At 43.6% G+C, this 21,240-nt stretch overlaps 1 protein-coding gene across 4 annotated transcripts; it reads right to left on the bottom strand.

The window, feature by feature from the left end:
- Window positions 1-166: 166 nt before the first annotated feature.
- On the bottom strand, window positions 167-20,877 carry RNF10 (ring finger protein 10). Of its 4 annotated transcripts, none has more exons than XM_086623724.1 (17): window positions 20,715-20,877; window positions 13,968-14,164; window positions 12,767-12,966; window positions 11,659-11,749; window positions 10,450-10,634; window positions 10,235-10,371; window positions 8,536-8,696; window positions 7,845-7,973; window positions 7,430-7,688; window positions 7,076-7,209; window positions 5,996-6,113; window positions 5,552-5,653; window positions 4,917-5,051; window positions 4,032-4,129; window positions 3,743-3,803; window positions 3,426-3,602; window positions 167-2,533 (listed from the first exon to the last, which is right to left on the bottom strand). In XM_086623724.1, the coding sequence occupies exons 1-17, from the start codon at window positions 20,875-20,877 to the stop codon at window positions 2,457-2,459; spliced, it is 2,424 nt and encodes an 807-aa protein (XP_086479850.1). In that variant the 3' UTR covers window positions 167-2,456. The 4 variants fall into 4 exon arrangements, with proteins under 4 accessions (XP_086479850.1, XP_086479851.1, XP_086479853.1 ...); XM_086623725.1 differs by having other exon boundaries at window positions 3,426-3,584; XM_086623727.1 differs by lacking the exon at window positions 20,715-20,877 and adding an exon at window positions 19,999-20,566.
- Between the last annotated feature and the right edge of the window lie 363 nt (window positions 20,878-21,240).

The following is a 21,240-nucleotide window of genomic DNA, read 5'->3' as shown; positions in this document are numbered from 1 at the left end:
AATGGTTTTTACCTTATCTTTATGTGCACCTGTTATCCATAGGGCTATCCATTGTTCTGAGTCACAAAAGCACCCGTTGTATACACCGGAGCAGAGAGTACAAGGAATGCAAGGTTAGAGCTGTAAGGTTCAACATCCAACCCATTATAAAACTCATAGGTACAAGTACTGCTTAGATATTTATTAAGTTTACACCAATCAGTTACAGGAAAGTAGCATTGCCGGTATTATCTCTTGAATCCATAGGAAAACAAGATACAACTTGAAGATGCTGTCCTGCGGAGACTGTCCCTACAGAAGGGACAGTCTTCCTTGCCCGCACCACTTCCCTTACTCGTTCTAGTGCCTGTGAGGTGTGGAGGTGAGTTACACCAGCTCCAGCTATTCTGTCTCTCTTCCCAATGCAAAGAAAAGTTGACTATAAATGTGTAGAGATAATAGAACACAACAGATACTGGTTAGACATTAAGTAGTTACTCCTGTTCCATGGCTTAAAATGGCTATTACAAATAGGAAACAATAGTACTGTGAACACAGTTAACTGCATACTTGAATCTTTCTTAGTTGTTTTCTCTACACCCTTGCCAATAATTTTCCAATGTGCACGTAAAGCGTTAACAGCAAGATGTGTCACCGCTGTCAGGCACCTTGTCTTAGTTTCTTTGCGCTCTCTTGACAAGCTGCACTGTCTTTCCATCAAGTGTAGTTAATTGTGACCAAGCGTGAAGTCAAGCTGCTTTCAAAAAGTGTTTTGCAAGTGTTTCCTCTATCCTCCCGTAGCATTTGAAGTATTCTTTATGCGTGTTCCCCCCCTCTTCCCCTTCCTTCTGTTTACACAGAGTTTTGTGAAGTACACTCTTTGGCGATAGCTTCCCACGCGCACGCACTGAAGTGCCTTGAGGAAGCACTTGTATAACATGGAGTCCAATGCTCTGAAATCAAGCACCAATGTACTGACATAAACTTTTTAAATAGGGACCCAATCAATGAATTTGCCAGTGGTGGTAGAATACCTGACTCCAAGAGTCTCAAACACACGGCTTCCTTGCTCAGACCAGTCACAGCATCAAAGAGAGAGAACAAACACATCAACTTTTTAAAGCCTGGGCAAATGCACGGAGAGCACTGGTGCAAGTGGGGCTGAAGATAACAGAAGACGTGTCAGTCTTGTATTGTAAGTTGGGTGGTACTTCATACCAGCTCCCTGGCATGAAATCTGTCAGTAGGAAGGCAAGATTTGAATCTGTGCAGCTATGCAGTATTGTGTTCCAGGCTGATAGGACAGTTCAGTTATAGATCAGGAAGTGTGCACATGATTTATTGCAACTGTTGGCCTTGACTGGTACATTACACCTACAGTTCATTTTATTCAACAAAATCCACACCACTTAACTCATTAGCTCAAATCAAACCACAAGCAGTGCAGAATGCGACCACCCAAAGAAAGAGCAGGGTCCAGAAGAGGCATGTTTATATCCGAGGTGCTTCGTGCAGATCAAATTACATCCCAGAACCAAGTGGATACAGGCCCTTACCCCAGTACAAGAGACTACAGTTTCTTGGGGGATAAACATTATCTAAACTCCAGCTATCAGTTGTTCTTCCAATTCAAGAGCAGCCAGTGTCAAAACATCATTCAGGTAGTTACCAAGAGCCCTAGGGTGGAGTGTTTACTCTAGATGGTTGGGTTACAAAGAATGTGTAGCCCATGGTTGGCAAAAAAAAAAAAAAAAATAGCAGCCTCACTCACCCACATTAAACAGAGTTGAACAACCAAGAGAAGCCAGGAGGTTCCTTCTACCACTAGTGCCAGTATGCATTTTGAAATACACAAATTCAACCAGAGTCACTTCAAAACCAAGTAGTCAAGTCCTGCTTTACACTCACCTCAGCTTTAAATCTTTCCAACCCAGGAGAACAGGAGGAATTCTTGCTCTTTAAAAAAAGAACAGATATAGCAGCTAACACCCTAAAGCCAGGAAGCTCTTTTGCCCATTTCCAGTGCGTCGGAAACCAGTTTCTCAAGAGAGCAGTTTGACAGCTTTACTGAAACAGCACTGCTGTCACGATCAGATGGACTTCTGCCCGTAACTTCTAGGGAAATAAAGGCTCTCTGCTTGGGTAATACTGCAGTGTTCTGGCAGTGCCACACAGCTGTGAAGACTGTCATACTGCTTATTAGGCCAAAAGAACTGACTTGGCACAGACTAGAGGCCTTGGCTGATTTGTCTCTGGGTTGTTTCTTTCAAAATTTTGTTTCAGTATAAACTGATTAAGCAGTTGGGATAAAAAGATCTTACTTCAATATATACTGTCATGGTTTCCTCCTGAACCCCCTTAGAAGCCCTGGAAACACAAGTTTAGTCTGTTCAAATTTAAATACTTAAAACTATAGCAGCAAAACAAAGCAAAATGAAAAGAAAACCAGGAGAGGAAACTTCTCTTGAATAGCAGAATCACTTTGTGTGAACAACAGAGGTGCTGAACAGTAGCTTCTGCTTCTGTTTCTTTCTTTTCTTGCCTCCCTTTTCCTCTGTGAAGAATGAAAATGATTCTGTCATTCTTCTCATGGAACAGGAACATCACACAGAAACGATAAATGGTCTTCCCTAGCTTAAATGTCTTCTACAGGTCTGTGACACTTCCGATGAACTCACTGCGCACCAGCTAGTTTGACTTTAACAAAAAAATTACTGCAGACAAATTAAGGGAGACTCCATCACACCTAAACCACACCTATAAACATGCCTGATTCCAAAGTTGCTGTTGTAACAGCAGATCCCAGGACTGCAAGTGTACAGCAGTTGGCCTTTCAGACAGGTATCACTTTCATCCATGTCCAAAAAACTCTACAATGGTAGCTGATACTCAATTTCACGGAAACTCCCAGGCCCTCCCGTCCAACTCTCCATCATTATTGCAGTCTCCAAACAGAAGCCAAAGCTAAACATCAGAACTGAGCATTGTAAATTAGTTTTATCAGGCAGCACCAGACTTAGAGGTTTAAAGTAATCTCAATTTGTTTCAGACTCCTTAATTTAAAATTTCAGCTAGCAGTTACCTTGACATTTTGGCCAAACTTAAGTGGTAATTGAACAGCTCAGGTATTTTTAGTTTAAAAGTGCATAACCTGAACTTCCTTGAGATAAAACTTAAATTCCAGTAGAGACATGGCAAACATGATTGTCAAAAGCCATCTTAGTCCTAACAGGATTCTTTGCTAGTTGGAGACCTTCTCAGCTCCCAAGAAGAGAGCTGCTTTAAGCTAAACACAAGCCCTTGTCAAGCTGTTCAGAAACTAAAACCTGACAATTTTCACAACTGTTCTGTGGCCATTTTTTGTCCCCAAAATTGCTGCTCTTACTTCTCCCAGAGGAAGAAGGAGAAGTAGTCAATTTTTTCATGCCTTCTCCCCTGCCTTTTACCTGACAAACGATCAGCTGTGGATGGTTTGTCCAGTTTCAGGAGGGCTGCCTCAATAGCTTGGCTGAAGGAATTCTGGAAGCTGGGCACAGGTATGCGGTCAGAGCTGTCACTTTCTCCATCACTATCCACTGGCACAGGGAGTGCCAGAGTGTTCTCATCTGAAAGAAAGCAAGGGCCTGGAGAGGCAGCAGGCTGCAGAAAACTGTCACAGTGCAAATGCCCCTCCACACTCCAGAGATCTCTTGGGAAGTTACAAGATTTCTTAGATTTAGATACATGGGAAAGAACCTGAAGTAGTAATACCAAATTTTCTTACCTCTTGTCTTTGGAGCAGGCTTGGGCCATGTTTCTGGTTTTGCCTTTCCAACTCTCAACATCTATCAAAAAAGTTGTAAGATATGATTAAATCCCAGGTACTAGAACAATCCTGCATATCCCCTACCTGGCAAGAAAATCTAGGAACTCTTTCAAAGACTCAAACCCTATATTGTCTCCATTAGATTTATCTCACGTTGTTTTTGTGGGGGAAGCAGTTGTGTTCTCAGACTAATCCCCAACTAAGACACAAGTAGTTTTGACAAGATTTACTCTGCTACATGGCTTACCTGGGCAAAGGAAGGGAAGGGAGACTCCTCTTCTAAACTCCCACAGAGCAACGGGCTGACCTGGCTGGCAGCAGGTGACAGTGGTGTTGGAACAGACTCTACAGAGAAAGCAGCAGGTAATTAAAGCCACTTGTGTTTGGCAAAGGCACTCGTTATGCTGCTTATCAGGATGAAACAGAAATAAAAAGTTTAATTATCTTATGTAATTAACCATTCCTATCTCATCAGTTCCATCCATTAGTCACACAGTGGGACCTCTCAAGTTTCCTCAATATTTAAGGGAGATTTAAGTTTGGAGTGGGTTGGTGTGGGTGTGTTGGGTTTTTTTGTTGTTTTGGAGGTTTTGTTTCCTTGTTTTGGGGTCTTGTGTGTTGGGTTGGTTGTTTTTTTTGGGTTTGGGGGGTTTCTTTGAGAAAAACATTTACAAATGGTTTCTACTTTTTTTTATGAACTGCAAGATAGAACACTTGGTATAGCATCACTGGACAACAACCTGAGTGCTCATCAACTAGGTTTTATTGTAGTATAATGTGGTGGGAAAGATGGAGTGGGAAGAATGTCAGTAGTGTTTTCCTGGTACACACACTTTTCTTCCCTTTTTGGGGATTTTTTTTTTCCCCTTTCTTCTGCCTCAGCAAAGACTTAAAAGATGTGGTAACTACAGTGCAGATCTCATATTGTCACTAAAGCAGAGGTAGTAAAAAGTAGACAAAGGACCAGAATGTTTCTTAGCCATGTCAGCCTTCCTGTGCATGATCTCATAGGCAATATAGGAAAGAAGCAGCCTTTGATCAGTATTGAGAATGTTTAGCATGACGACCTGAGCAGTAGATCCCAAAAGAATGATCAAGAGCCAGATGTGATGTATTTTTTCCAGATGCTTACCTGTCTGACACACAGGGCTTCTGCCAAGAGGAGACAGACAGAAGCTCTGATGATCAATGCTGGTAGTTTCTCCTGGGCAAGAGGTAAAAGCAGGGAACTGCTGCAGATTCTCTAAAGCAATATGGACCTCTGGATCTAGAAAGAGGTTTTAAATTAAAGCACTACACAACGTGGGGGAAGACTGTCGATATGCAAGTTGTTTCAGGAGTCTAGGAGGTGCCAACTCAATTTTCTTTCCACCCTCTGTTTTAGAGACCAATACAGCCCTGCTGCTGCATGGAAGCAGTTCCTAGGCATTTTTTCTCCTTCACTTTTCTCTCTCTCTCATAATTATGATAAAAACAGAAATTAAAAATCCTGAGAACTATATCCACCATGGAGATAGCTGTGCCCTCGAATGCCCTCTGTCTCTCCCATAATGTGCAAATATGCAGGAATTGCGTAACATTATTTAACATCCTGACTAAAACAGTTCATGTTCTTCATTCCACAGACATTGTTTCTAATGCCTTCTAATCTCGTTCCAAGTACGCTCTACGAACTAAAGGCCTCAGAGTTCATCCTACGGCTCAAGAAATCAGCTCAGCAACTAAAGATGACTGGAAATCCACAAGTTATGCTCAATCACAGCTTACATTTGCCCTGTTTCTTGTTTTCTTCTATCTCAATTCTGCGTTCACGTCGTCGTTCATCACGAGCTTTCTTCTGCCGTAGACGTTTCCTCTTCTCAAGGTCATCTAGGAGCAATGCACAGCATTGGATATCAAAAAAACATCACCAATACTTTGGCAATGTTTTCTCCAGCTTTGAGAACAACATATTCAGTTATAACACATTAGTAACAAAACAGGCTTACAAACAACATATGCTATTCAAGCAGCCAGACTTTTTTATTCTTTGCATAATTGTTGTCTACAAAACAGTGAATTGAGGTTGTTCTGTTTAGTAGTCACACAGTTGGTGCAAGAGGAGTAAACCTTCTACGTGTGTCCTTTTTTCTGCCATTAAGGGCTATAAGAGCTACTTCCCTTTCACCCTCACAGATACATGACACAGGCTACTAGAAAGGTAGCACCAACCTGAAAACAACTCTAAAGTCTCCTTAGAGATGATGGGTGGCTTCAGAGCCAGTTCACAAATGCTGAACTCACAGGTGAGGGGCAAGTGACAGAGGTAACGATGACGCTGTCTTATATCCTGATAAAAAAGAGCAGATAGATCATTGCAACAAGGTCTAGAGGCTGCCAGAGTGATGAATAGCTTATGGAGACAGAACGTTCACCCTTCATCAAATCAAATGGAAAAAGTAGCAGCAGTGACACAATAATCACTTTATAAACTACAAACACGTGAAGAATGCCCTGGGTCAGAACCAGATGCTCCAAAATCTCCACCAACGAGACCATAAACAGATTCGGGTGCAGTTACTCCGGCTCAGTTACTGATTTTCTTGTTATTCCTCCCTCCTCACTCACATCACTGGAATAAAACTCTACTGAAACAAGCACAGTTTTGTATTTTCCCTCGCAGAGCAGAAAAACTTAAAAGACTACTACCTCTGCATCCATTCTTACTTGAGCATATCCTTTCTTGAAGATTAATTAAGGATTATGTATAGTTGTTACTGTACATACCAGTTCTTAAAGTTGTCTTTACCTGAGGTAAAGGAATTCAAGACCCATCTTCCAGAACTTCAGTGCCTTAAGCACTTTCACTCTCTCAAACACTGAAGTTTCCTCCCATCCTCTTTATTTTCATAACATCCCACCTCTACCCTTGACGCTCAGAAACAACTGCTTGTCCAAGACAGTGGCAGAACACTTCTTCAGGTTGAGAAAGATGGTAATCTGTCTGGTTCAAGCTGTCTTATATGAGAAAAGAATTTACTTTTAAGACAGCTTTAACAACAAACCAATCTTTAGCTTGCAATTCCCTTACTGCTAAAATGTCCTGCCTTCTAGAAAAGAAAAAAGCTAGACTGCAGCCTACTTATCAAAAGCAACTTAAGGTACTGCACCTTACACAGATGCCTTCACAGATTAGCATGCCTACCCATTCAAAGTTGTTGTTTCTTATTACTGAAGAGAAACAAGTCTCGCCTGTCAGTCACAACAATCAAGCTGCTAGAACAAAGGCCCTTAATAAGGTAAAACAACTACCTCTGTCATTGAGTAGCCAGTTATCTCCACTACAGCTGCAGATATCTTCTCTGGACTCTTCTCCAAGCTGCCGTATTCACGAACAAGACATCGAACATTCACAGGGTGAAGATACATACACTGTCCATCCTCCGCTGTTAAGACAAGATATTATCATTTGTTCTTCACCTGTTAATTTCCAATGCCCTTCTCCCCCACCTCAGTACATTCTCCAGTAATAAAATTAAATCTCCCGCTGAGTTTCTGTGGGACTTATTTCACAGGGGTTAGCTGCATCTAATGAAGTGACAAACCTCTTCCTCAAGAAGGATCCCAAAGGGGGCATCTCTGCCTCCAGGATTTCATTGCACTGACCTTGATAGAAATAGTAAAAAGGAGAGTTGCTAAGATGTCCACTGCTAATTGTATCTTTAGTTTCTTGGCAGCTTGTTTCGGCTGGATTTGATTCTTCTGTAGTGTTCATATCAGATTCCCCTATGGTGTTCACCTCAGGTACTTCCTCTTCCTCCAGCACTGCCTCTTCTGCTTCCACAGGAGGCGAAAAGGAACTTGCCAGATCAGAGCAAGGCTCCACAAGCTCCTCATCAAATGCAGAGAGATATTCCACATCACACTATCACAGCAGAAAGCATACAGTTAGTACCACATCACCTCCTTCAAAAGATTATCATCTCTGCAAAAATCTTTGGCACCAGTTCACCATATACTGCAGTGTAAAGCGGTGGAATTAAGTACCAACGAGATCTGTCAGAGCTGAGTTGTCACCCACCTTTTTCTCTTGGGAAACTGCAGGCTCCACAGCCTTGGAGCCTTCTAGGACCAATTCTTCCACAGCTGCACTGACTCCAGCAATGCCACTGTTTTTATCCTGGTCAGCAGAAAGTGCTGTTTCTCGCTCCTACAGGTCATTCAAAGAGAACAAGTTTCAATTTCCTATTTAAGGCAGGAGACTGTCACCATAGTTATTTTTAGTCTTGTCCATACTTCAGGTTATCATAAACCCGTAATTCACCTGTGACAAGAATGACCCTTGAAGAGAGGTCCTCTCCTTCTCATTACTGCAAAGCGCACCCATTGTAGTAAGCCTAAAGGCTTTGAAAAGGAATATTGTACAGGTCTGCTCACGTCTGCCCGATAAAAGCTATCCCAGAAATTGTTGGACTTGAAAGGGAAACACATCTTCCTTTGAAAGCAGAACTGTTACATTTATGGAAAGAATATCATTCAGTAAAAAACATTCTGTTCTGTTATCTTGAACGTCACACCACATACCTGGGGTCCAAAGGCTATAGTCTCCTCCAAGATTTATAATGCTACTCTAGCAGCAAACATCACCACCTTGCTAGTAAGTACATCATGAAGACCCAGATAATCACACACGATCACTTATGCAGCACAACATAGATGCTCAGCACACTGTTAAAAGTAAAGTTACTGAAAGCCTCCAAAGAGGTTCTCACCTTCAGTTCCTGGATAGCCGCCTCAATAAAGCAAGCTTCTGGGGTGTGTTTCTCCTCCTCATACTGTTTTAGTAACGCCGCTTTCTCCTCCAGAATCACCAGCTGCAAGACCTGCTCCCTGGATGCCAGAAGCAGCTTTGAATACTGACTGTGTTGGTCATCTGAACAGAAGGAGCACCACATCATTAATATCCACATGGACAGGCACTGGTTTGAACTGCTCTTTCTTCTGAAGTTTTGTTACTGCTCAATTTTCGGAGTTAATCACTCCTGGGAAGACAATACTTAGCACGAGTTTGCTACAGATAACGCATATTACTGTTATATCATTGATGACACCAGCTGGTGCCACATACCTGCTCTGCTACACACATCTCCCACACACAGCAGTTTATCTGCCACTTTCAACCTGCCACTTCACCACTCAGTGGCTACACATCACATAAAAAAAAAAAACAACAAACAAGTCCAAACTTCTTTGCCGTGGAAGCATCACCTTTGAGAAGCCTTGGGTGATGAAAACTTCCTGAAACAAGGTGGTCTGCAGCTTCTTCCTCTTCTCTATATACTCAAAAATACTGCAACTGGAAAGTTCTGCAAAAGTGCTTTGGCTCAAACTAGTTCACATGTATTCAAAATCCATACAAAACATTACTAGGAGGTTTTTACAAGAAGCACAGCAGAAATAGTAAACTAAAGAATTGCAAGTTTCACAAAAGGTAGTCTTTTGTTACGAGAAAGCTTATCTTAACCATAAACTTTACAGCAACCATAGCATCACATACCAGTGCAGTCCATATATTCACCGCTCCCCGAAAGTCCAACCTTGTCTACAGAACGTCAAGTTAACGCTGAATTTCCTGGGTTTAGAATTATCTCAAACTCTTTATTTGTTCTTTTGTTTCTTTTTTTGAAAGGATTTAAAGTCCTTTACTTTCAAATACTGAGGAACACGTAAGCACACACCCTGCATGCTGGATACTCATCATGCCTTAGGAGACTTGACTTTTTACAGAGAGCTTAAACGCAGGCAGCCTTTCACAAATGTGACTGCAAAATGAAGTGAGCCAAGACAGCCCACAAAACAGCAATGTTCAGTAAAACTATTTCTTTAGTCACAAAATCTTCGTGATACTAACAGATAAGACAACGATGCGTTAGTCACATTACTTGACTGGGGAAAAATGAAGAAGTCAGGCAACAGATGTTTGGAATAGGTTTGCAATAATTTTCATTCTTTTCCCATATCATTCACAGATTTTAGTTGATCAGCAAAGATGATGAAAACCTTGTTGAAGCTTACATCCTTGACATAGTTTAGACACAGAGATAACTATTTTTGCTACCCTGCATAATGAGGAGCCAGGAGGAAAAAAAAAAGTTAGGGACACTGAAGAGCCAACAAAAGCAGCAAGTCATACCAGTGACTACGACACAAAACACACATCAAACTAATGATTGAGAAGGCAGGAGTCTGCAGTGCAGTAACTTGAAGGGAAACACCTCACGAGTTAAAGCCTTACAAAAACAAAGTGTGGGTGGACGCAATCATTAAGGTTTTCAGCTGCTAAACCTCATGTTTTGTAGCCTGGTCTATTTTAAGGTGACAGCATGGCATTGCTATGGCAAATCCTCTCCACACACGTCCTAGTCACAGTTAGGAGCCGGATGCCAACCACCAGTACTCAGATACACTCACCTCCGATGCAAACAGGCTGCACCACATTCATCCACTGAGACTTGGGGAGTGCCATCAGCACACCTTTCTCTCTTCTCATAAGTTGCATCGTAATGGTGTCACCAATTGCATATTGACGTGTTTCCATAGCAACGACACTGCAACATAAGGAGGAGGTCAGTAGGTAAAAGTAACATTTCACAAAGGTACATCATTTAATAAATATCAAGTCTCACCTCTTGAGATCTTTCTTGTGAACAGAGCCATAACAAATGGGACACTTACTCCAGGTCTTCTCACTCAAGGAGAGATAGTGAAGGATACATGCCCAACAAAAGATATGCCCACAGCGGGTGATCTTTGCTGCAGTTGGTGGGTACAGACATATTGGGCATGAGGGCACTTCATGGCTACAAATTCGCTGAAATGGCATATGAGAAGAACAGTACAAGTTTTAGACTTGGAAATCAGTTTCTGCACTACAGAACAAGCCACCTGTAAGATCTACTCTAACGTATTAATCTTCCAACTCTGTAGGCACTATTTACCAAGAAATTAAGTACACTGTGAACTAAGGAACACCTTCAGACTGCACACAGAATAACCTGCAAAGCCACCCATCTGGTATTTCTACTCTAATGACATTAAAAAAAGTGACCCTTCTTATCTTATGTTTCCCCTCATCATCTCTAATCGTTAGCAGCATTTTCGTCATCTGAACTCAGGCACTGAGAAGACAGCAAATGAATTCTGCTGTCTCACACAAGCAGACTTGTGCAGCCCTGTTTGTTAAAACTGAACTTACCTACTTCCATGAACATGCTAGCTTAGTCAGACACTTTGTTAGCATCTGTATGCTGCAGAGACAAAACTGCCAAGGAAGCACCTATATTTTTCATCTCTCGTAGCGTCAGGTAACAGTAAGCCTACCTCCTGTCCAGCTACACCGTACACCAAGACTAGTCTTGGCAGATAAGTAGTTTCTACTTGAGGCAACCCAAAGTTCTGACCACAATTCTCAAGACATTTTCCATTTTGTTGCTAGGCACGATGGGCCACCTATGCACAGAATAATTCTTCAAAATTCTACACTCTAGTCCTCTTCCATGGACTCATGCCCAAGTTTTCTGTTAATATCTCGATCACAAGGACTCTGTCTACAGAATGTCAGATACTATTTTTGATGAGCTCCCATCTGCGAAAGCAAGAAGAAGCTGCTAATTTTCCTAATAGATTTTAGCACTTCTCTTTTCCTGTCATGAAAGTATTTCATAATATATTCCATGACAGATCTTTCCCAGTATTGTGGGAGTGACAGAAGAGGCCTCAACTCAAAAACAGCTGAGTTTTACGTAACATCACAGAGATAAAGAGGCAGTTAAAGACAGGTTGAGCTTCTTAGTAAGAAGAAGGAAAAAAAAAAAATCTAGCCCATCAAAACTGACCACTTGCTCCACAAAGTCCCAGTTGACCAAGGTATCTGGATCAGCAAAGTGGACTGTGTAGTCCTGTTCTTCAGAGACAACAAACTGGCAGCTGGGGAAAGGCAAAGAGACAGATGATCCACTCAGTTGTTTCTAAAAATTCTTTGAGAACTATCCTATTGGATTCTCTGAGCTTCTTCTTTGTCCAGCAGAAAACTGCTGGATGCAGTCAGTAACAAACAAACCCAGAAGAGTTCAATTTATTATCTGTCTCCCAGAATACAAGTGTGTCTGATTAGACACAACATCACATATTAACTACAGAATGAGCCAGGCAGAGTGGTTTTCCAGAAACAGGTAAGGAACAGCCAGCTCCACTGGGGATCTATTAAAAAACAGGGAATCCACAAGTGGAAAAAAACATGCTCACAAAAACTAGTGCTACTCAGGTTCCTGCAAATAGACTTCACTACAATAACCCACAAAACAATGGGGAAAATCAGAAGCAGCAATACTGAAAATAGCTTTATTATCCTTAACCCGATCAGACACAGGAAGTCCTGAACACGCTTCAAATTCCGGTGAAAGCGACCATTACTTCCAGTCAAGAGCAATTCTGCTGCTGGATTACTACACTGATCATCATTTGGGTTATATTACGTACCTAGGGGCCTGTGAAATAGTCAGCAGTTTAAGAACTAAGACCCATATGAATAATTGCTTCCGGAACTTATAAATTCAGATTAGCTTTCATCCAGCAACTGCTACGCCTACCATCTCAACATAATATTTTTTTGAAAAAAAATACTGTCTTCCATAAGGGAAGGTCCTCCCAAATGGAATGTCAGATTCTACAAGCACTGCTAGAAAATTAGAGCAGAACACTAATCGGTTTGTATCTAAAGGATTCACTCCATCAGATACCTTGTAAATAGGTAAAGACAACAACCTGATATATTTGTATCCCTTTCAAGTACAGTCATTACCACTAAAAGCACTACAGAGAGGTAACTTCACCCTGGAAAAGTCCATACAAGTAGTCAGGGTCAAACACAATTCCCTGGCTGATCATCCCTTACAGCTCAGTGTCTCTGTAGAAGTCTAACAGCCCTGCTGGTCTTCCACTCACTTGGCCTGCAGGAAGAGCTCCTTGTTGAAAGGCTTATGTCCCCACTTGTTCCTTTTCCCCCAGTTGCCATGTCCATTCCCATCAAAATGGCCTGCTTGGCCACGAGGTTCAAAAGTGAAGTTCAGTAAGTGGTTCAGATTAATCTTCTTAGGACCAGAGAACTGGGCAGGGCTGAACTCTGCCCGTTGAGCCTCTGCTACCTAAGAGACAACAGCACTTGTTAGAACTTGCTATAATGTACTGCAAAAACATCAGCAGAAGTTGATACCCAGGCCCCATCGGTGATTATGTACAGAATACACAACATCCACTCACTCACCTTCTCCCGCTCCTGTTCTGCAAATCAAGTGGTGCAGTGTTAGCAGTGCACGAGAATCTGAAAGTTAGAACTGAGTGGTCTTACCCCGCACTGATCACAAGGAGGAGAGTATAAAAACAACTCACATAAAGACAAGTAAAAGCTGGCAAAACCTAGTAATCAAGGTTACTAACAGAAGAAAGTTGTTTCATTTCCTGATAATATTCTTTTAGACAGCCAGTAATACAAGTCTGACTACTATTTGCACAGGTTGTACTCGTTTTGGATAGTTTTCATATAATGCAGCAAAGAATGAGAATTCAACAGAGACAGCAGGTGAGTTGTGACAGTCAGCAGTTTAGGTAAGCAATGCTGCTCATCCACTAAAACTGAAAAATCAGAGTCCTCCGCATCAGTGAAAACCCACACATAGCCTACAGTATTCAGACCCACATCAGCATAAAAGCCTCAGTCAGGTTTTACTCCATCTTGATGTCACCAAGGCTAATAACAATTACTTTCCCAACACCACTACCACATGCAAATTTGTACACTGAAGTGGTTAAACACAATCACCTCAGACTTAAAAGCTAGAAATTGTATCACTAGATATTTTCATGAACGATCTCTGTTTCAGGAGATATGTACGTGGCCTGTCTAGGTACCCATTCCTCAGATGGTATTTTTTTATTGCAAGTCTCTCAGGGCAGAGAGCACTCCTCTTCTGGTGTTGCAAAGTCGTTCTGCTTACACTCACTCTGGCATCTCAACGATGTTAGCACCTCTTATCGCTCTTTCCCTTCCCAGCCCAGGAGGTGAATACAGAAGACCTATCTAGGCAGGTCAGAGCGATCCTCTCGTCCCAAGAAAGAAGGCCTTGGAGCATGGCATTACAATTCTCACCTCATCTCGTCTTCCACCATTAGAAGAGCTAAAAAGTCTGCCGCTGCTACCTCCCCTTTGAGGGGGCATCTTGTTAAAAGCTTTGCTTTTCTGTGAATTGGAGCGACGGGACTGACTGGAAAAGTTCTCATTTTTTGAATATGAAGTTTCTCTTTTACGATTATAACGCTGTTTGGATCCACTCGCATTCTTTCCATCTGAAAGAAAAATAAACAAGAATCAGATTGGCAGCCTCAGAGTTGTCCACACATACAGCACCTCAGCTTGCTTCGCCTCAGAGAGGCGCTCACCTCGGCCACTGCCTCGGGCCCTGGTTAAAACGGTGGTGTTTATGAGGACATCAAATTCCCCCAGCAACTCAAAGCATTTAATTCCTATCGCTGCCCAAAGAACTGGTCAAAGTGTATAAACGAAGGATGTATTTGCTGTGCTTTATCTTTCATTAGAATGGTTGAATTTTCTTTATCCAGATGTGGAATTGCCGTGACCAGACGTTAACGTGTTGCCTGGTACATTAAGCGGTAAACACCAACACCACATCTTCATGCCCCATTACAAAAATGGAAAACAACTAGTGCGTTTTCTCCTTCCATTTTCTGAAAACACACAATTTATCCTATATTGTTCCTGCAAATAAACATCCCGCTGCCTGCATTTGTCTTGAAGTCTCTGACTTTGCAAGACTTCATTGCCTGTTTTCACTCGGTTCTGCCCTCGTTGTTTAAAAGGCCCCAACAGACCTAATTCTGTTTTAAAAATACCCTTTTCTTTCACGAGGCCAACAAATGCTCATCGATCTCAAAGCACGAACCCAATGCTTTGGCCTTGCAAGGCATGTACCTAATATCTGGGTACTAAGTCCACCAACCTGTGCAACAAGAACTGTTTGCCCAAAAGCATGCTGAGCGCACCGCTGACCCTGGCACAGGACACAGCGGTCAAGCACAAAGCAAAACACTGCAGGAATAAAGCTCAGAAGAGCAAAAAAATCAGTCAGGCTCTTGAGAGGCGTTTCCTGTGTCTAAAGAGCTGCTTCATTAGACTGCTAGAATAGAAAATTAATATACTGAGGGGGGACCTCATTAATGTTTATAAATATGTAAAGGGTGACTGCCCTGAGGATGGAGCCAGGCTCTTCTCACTGGCATCCAATGACAGGACAAGGGGAAATGGATATAAGCTGGAACATAGGAGGTTCTGCTTAAACATGAGGAAGAACTTTTTCCCAGTAAGGGTAACAGAACACTGGAACAGGCTTCCCAGAGAGGTTGTGGAGTCTCCTTCTCTGGAGATGTTCAAAACCCACCTGGACGTGTTCTTGTGTGATCTAATCTAGGTGCTCCTGCTCAGGCAGGGTGATTGGACTAGATGATCCTTTGAGGTCCCTTCCAATCCCTAACATTCTGTGATACAAAGGTATTTCTAATGGCCTGAACACAGAGCAGAGATGCCACAAGGACACAAGAGACTGCTTACCCATCACTTAACCTAGCACTTCCACCAGCTGCCCTAAGTTTTATTTGTAGAAGAGGTATGTTGAAGCTTGGAAGCAAAACTTCACAGGCCCATCTATCCACACCAGCCAGCCCCAAAGTTGCTCTAAATATTCAGTAAGCATTACACAAACAGTAATGCCTCATACAATATCTAGATCCATTTTATAAAAGCCTACTAGCTTCCCTTTTCCCACTTCGTAGTCCTCCCCTTCCCTCAGTATAAATCTTACGTGGTAGGCAAACACGCCACTGTGATCCAGGATTGCATTTCTCATGTGGGTAGTCTTCATTACCAGTGCCTCCAGTTTTCCCCTTCCCCAGCACCACTTCCAATCTGCCCAAGCATTTAAAACAGCTGAAAGAGGATCATTCCCACGGTCTCACTCTTTTGTTATTTTTAGTTTTCTCTCCACCCTGCATCTCCAAAAAGAGGGGGACAGTGGACTGGAAGGTCTGTGTGTTATGGTACATTACGGAGGATCTGACTTCTTAAGAATAAGTAATAAAAGTGGCTTGACTGGGTTTTGTGGTGATCAGCTGTTTCTTGTACATGGCAAACTTCAGTCTTCGCTTGCAACTACAGCTACAGAAGTAAAAGGACACATTCCCATTACTTTCCCATGATGTGACAGAGCCATTTTGCAGACAAACTTCATCACCAGAACTGGTCATTTACTCTGCTATTCAAAAGGCTGATCCTTTAATTCAGAATTAAACCAACTCTGTCAGAACCGCAGACGTGTAACTCAAACACGTGCTTGCATAGCTTGCAGTGCTATAATGCAAGTCAGGCCAAAAAGACATAAGTTGAGCGTTATCAGGAAAAAAACATACCAGAAGCTGCCAAGCACTGAGGGTGTGACCAGGTCTGGCTGAACGATTATTCAGATAGACCTTTTTTGAGAGTGCTTGTAGGGAAGCGGCTATAGTCAACAGCACTGAGTCATTGGTAAAATATTAAGTCATTTTGAAGAGATTTGGACTACTACTTCAGTTATTCAGGAGCACAGCTTGTCAGTTTGAAGCTCAACCAGCCTCTTAAATTGCAATTTCAGCAAATGCACTAGAGAGGCATGTGCCCATTGTGTCTATAGCAACTTTGCAGTTTCTTTGCTATCATCAACTGGGGAAAAGAAACAACTCAAGAGGAGAAGTTTGGTCTAAAGTGGCTCTTTGCGAGGCCCAGGAACAAGGAACAGCTTGCACCTGCAGCTGACAGAAGGAATTCCTACCACTTATAGTTTTCATCGAGTTAGTCATCGTCAAATTTTTCCGTCAGCTGGTTTACACACATTCCTGCCATACTACAGGTCCTTTCGAACCAACTCCTAGAGCCTTTGGGAGTCACTATGACAACTCATGTTTTATAGAAAAGTTCTCTTCACCTGTGCCTTTTTTAGGAAGGATCTTACATGACAATCTAACAATGATTCAAAGGTGGTTTTACTGATTGCAAGTTTCCCCTCCCAGAATAATTACTCTCATGAGGATCCTGGTCCATCAGAGTAGCAAAGAAATCGGCAAACAGACAACCAAGAGTTTGGAGTATGCATTTGTACACTGGAACACTTTTCCCCCGCTCCAAATCTCAGCAATACTGTTCTTTCCAACGTTTCCAGTACGCCACCTGTCAGGGAGCTCTCTGCTCTGTATCATTCCTCCTTGCACTCCCATGAAGAGCAGGGCAGGACAAGGCTATCTGCGCTCACACAGGGAGAAAAGCGCAATATTCTCACTGCCATCCTCTCTTGTTAGATCCCAGTTTTAAGGAGCATGGATTTGGGAGTTTCTTTTTTCCTTCTTTTATTGGCAAATTAGGAACGAGCAACAGCAACAGTTGGGGAGGTACTTACTCTTCACTCAGGCCCTCAGTTGGTCCTTCTGCCATGCTCACAAGATCTAACCTATAATAAATCTGTCTATCCATCCACACTCCAAAAGGACACAGACTTACAAGAAACACTGTCTGTATCACTACAAAACTAGCAACAAAGCTTTTCTTGCCTTTTGGAGCCATCCTGACACCTGCGGTTTCTCCTGCTGGATGGCACATTCTGTTAGAGGACCTCTCTCTCCAAAGACCCAGAGAGAGGAAACCAAGTTCACAAGACTAAAAGCAGCTCTAGGTGACCACTTTGGTCCTGGAGCTGCAGTACTGGGGTGAGGACTGCACTTCCCTTCCTTTGTTTGCCTCTTCTTTTCATCTGAGCCGTGCTGAAGCCAACTGCATTGCATAAGGGGTTTGGGTGGTGGATCACGCTAAGCCCCAGGGTGATTTCATGAAAACACACTGAAGCTATTGCTGCTGCTAAGGCAAACATCCCAGTGAGCAAGAGGTGACCGAGCCGTCACGCACCCCAGCGAAGCATGCTCACTCTGCAATAATAAGGCCCAGGAACAATTGCAAGAACTAATATTGTCCGTCAGACCTCGAGGACTGCAGAGAAACCCAATAAGCCTGTTTTCCCTTAGCTACTTTATTCCATCCCAATGCGATGTGACTCCTGCTGGTGCACTAATGTAACCCAGAGAAACTTTTCTGTTGGAAACTTCTGAGTTTAACTTAGTTTCTAAGGCCAAGTTTGAAAAATAGCTGGAATCCAACTTCTGCAAGTACAAGAGCTTACAGTACCCTATTTAGCACATTTCAAGCTGTGCTGCAACAGAAACAGAAGGAGCTACCACAAGGTTTCACAAACGTCCAGTTCTCCAGTTGTTCCGCTGGACTTGATCACAGCAAGTAACTCTGAAAAGCACCCAAACCGCAAGAGCTTGACTAAACTCAAATCCAGCGACCATCAGTGCAAAAGTCACTTCCATAACAAAACGCTGGCATTTGGGGGAGGGTCTGTGGTCTTTCAAGAATACTTTCCATTTCAAAGGAGACAAAAGATTTTCATAATACCTCCTATTCCTTTCCTGAAACAGGAGATCAGTTGGGTGGTCCACATCAGCTACATGTAGAATGATAAGGAACTCAGGAGAAAAAAAAAAAACAAAACACAACATATGGTGACACATCAGTCTGGCATGCAACAGCTATGAAAACATAGCCACAATTTAACACAGCTACATCCTCTAATATTCGTCCTGCGGTTGGTTGTCCTAATCTGTCCAAGGAAATCTTCTCATTTTAGTTTTCAGTACCCTCCACTTAAGATATTTCCAAATATAAACCTACTCCTACTAAAAGAGATTCTAATTTTGCCAGGCCTCTTTGGTGCACTGTAAAGGCAGCAACTCATTCCATGTCCCTTCGTCCCTCACTGGAGTTGAGAAACAAGCATCTTAGAAGCAGAACTATGTTCTTCAAGCCAAAATGTTCCTCTGTTTTATTAAAAAAGAATTCTTAAAAAAAGTTATCTTTTTATAATTAAAACTTAGTCTATTGTATTGGAGTAGAAGAGTACCGTGCATCAGGATTTCTCTCCTCACTGCTCCTCTGCTACTAGTGACATTGTTTCAAGCTTGTAAAAGGTGGTATTCCCCAAAAAACACTTAATGCTTTTATTTTGGGCTAAAATGAGAGGCCCTTTATTTCCTTCCTCACTACAGATACTGTTTCTTCTACACGAAGGCATACCAGCCACAGGAGAGGCCATCTGAACTCCTTACCAAACTATGTTCATGTTCTGTGAACAATCCTCCATACAGCATCACACAACACTGAAAAAAAGAAGCTGTAGTGATGAGGTATCTCCTGGTGAGGCAGGGACAGAAACCAGTTCTCCACAACAGGAAAACCTCGTCCTTCCTAGTTTCTCACCCTGCCTCTCACACGCAGAGAGGTTTGTATACTTTGTTATTCCATCAGAAGTCAAAGATCTGGTTCTAAAACTCTCGTTGCATACCTAGCACCTGATATCTCCTGCTTCCATTGGTCTGTTCATTAAAGGAAAAATTAAAAAATGAAGTAAGAAACTGAAAAATAAGAACAGTAGCTAGGGATAAGAAGACCCTCACATCAAATCCTGTTGCTCATACCAAAAAAAATTGCAAATCAGTCAGGAGTTCTTCCAGAAACGACCGCTTAAAAAGTTCTGCCTAAAAAAAGGCTTTCACATGTTTGAAGTTCAAGTTAAAATTTCACTATAATTGCACAGTGACACCACAACCCAGGGAGCTGCGGGTGAGCCACCTCACATGTCACTCACTTGAGTCTATCCTGTGGAAGATCAGTTAATACTGGTCAAGAGCAGGTAACACTTGGTTACTCAGGACCTGAGTGCATTTAGAAGGTCCAAAAAGGAGTCAACACCTTCAAGATGCTCATTTTGTTAACCCTCTGGAATACATTGCTGCTTTCTCAGAGACCTGAAGTAATGCAGTTGAAACAAACCACTGAGGAGGAAGGAAGTTAGTACAGCGGTGGTGGTGGAGCAACCTGTTGACACTCTCACACGTAATTCCAGGACTAAAACCACTAACTTTAGTTACTATTGCCCCATTTCTAGGTTTTAAAAAAGAATGCAAGGTTGCCAGGAACGCTCTGTGTCAAAACAGGTTTAGAGAACTGAAGGCGGCTTCAGTCTTACCTCGAAAAGGCAGATGACAGGAACCATAATCGCTCCTCATGAACTGCTATGTCAGCAAAACCAGCTGTTTGCAGTGACACACACAGCACTTTGGTTTGAACAGAGGAGCAAACAATATGTAACTAACTCTGAGCTCCTCCGAAGTAGGTTACCAAAACACAGCCGGAGAGCGGAACGCTGCGTACCGACACGAGACCTCCTTAAGCAAGATGCCAAAGCACACTCGAGTACAGAATAAAGTTAATAATGTTAAGAGTTCTCTTAAAAGGCACTGACAAATATACGTTCTTACTATAAAACCAGAGCTTTGCCTCTCAAGCTGATTACTCCAGCGCTAATGGAGATGAAGCATTAATCCTCAAAGGAAGAGGAGAGGAGGAACCGCAGATCACTGAACAAAGCCGGAAGAGGAAGGAAAAAGAAAGCAAAAACAAGCAGTGACCAGAAACGAAGCCTATTAAAACCCAGCTGAGAGACAAACAACCCGACAAGCAGAAGCTCAGCTCCGCCACGAACCCAACCCCAGCACAAGGCCATTGGCCATCGGTTACCCCGTTCCTCCCTCCCTTCCGACCACCGCTTCAGACCCACCGGCCGCCGAGGGGCCACCGCTAACGGCCTGAAACCCCCGGAACGGCCGGCCCGCGGCCAGAACCCCCTGCCGCACCGCCCGGGCCCGCTCCTCCGGCCTCGCCGCCCCTCGCCCCGGCTCTTACCGCCTTTGGGCTTAGACTCTCCCGCGGCGGGCCCGGCCGAGGCGGACCGCGGCTGCTGCCCTTTGCCGCCGGCCGAGGAGCCGGGCGCACCGGAGCCGCAGGGGCTGCTCTTGTCCATGGCGGGGGCTGAGGCGGGGGTCGCGCCGGGCGGGCTCTGGAGCATCAACGGGCGCCCCGGCGGGCGAACGGCGGCCCTGGGCGGGGGGGCACGATGGGCGCTGGCGGAGCCGGCGGAGGCCCAGGCTCATGGCCCGCAGGGGCGACCGGCGGGGGCGGCGCAGCGCGGACTCGGCCTCCTTCATGGCGACATCTTCTCGCTGCTCTGCTCGAACCGGGGAGGGCCGTGGGAGGCCGGGCCGGGCCTGCGGGGCTCCGGGCGACGAGGGAAGGAGCTGCTCACGGAGCCCCGCGGGGCCCGGCGCTGCCTGCCGCCCGAGTGGTCGGCGCCACCCAGGCACCCACCGGCTCCTCGGCGCCGCCCCGGCCCCGGCTCGGCCGCCGCTGCCCCGTAATGGCGACGCGTCGC

Source organism: Tauraco erythrolophus, chromosome 19 (assembly GCF_009769465.1).
Source record: "Tauraco erythrolophus isolate bTauEry1 chromosome 19, bTauEry1.pri, whole genome shotgun sequence".
In the NCBI taxonomy this organism is placed as follows: Eukaryota; Metazoa; Chordata; class Aves; order Musophagiformes; family Musophagidae; genus Tauraco; species Tauraco erythrolophus.
Note: the sequence above shows the minus strand (reverse complement) of the source record. Positions and strands in the feature narration are given on the sequence as shown.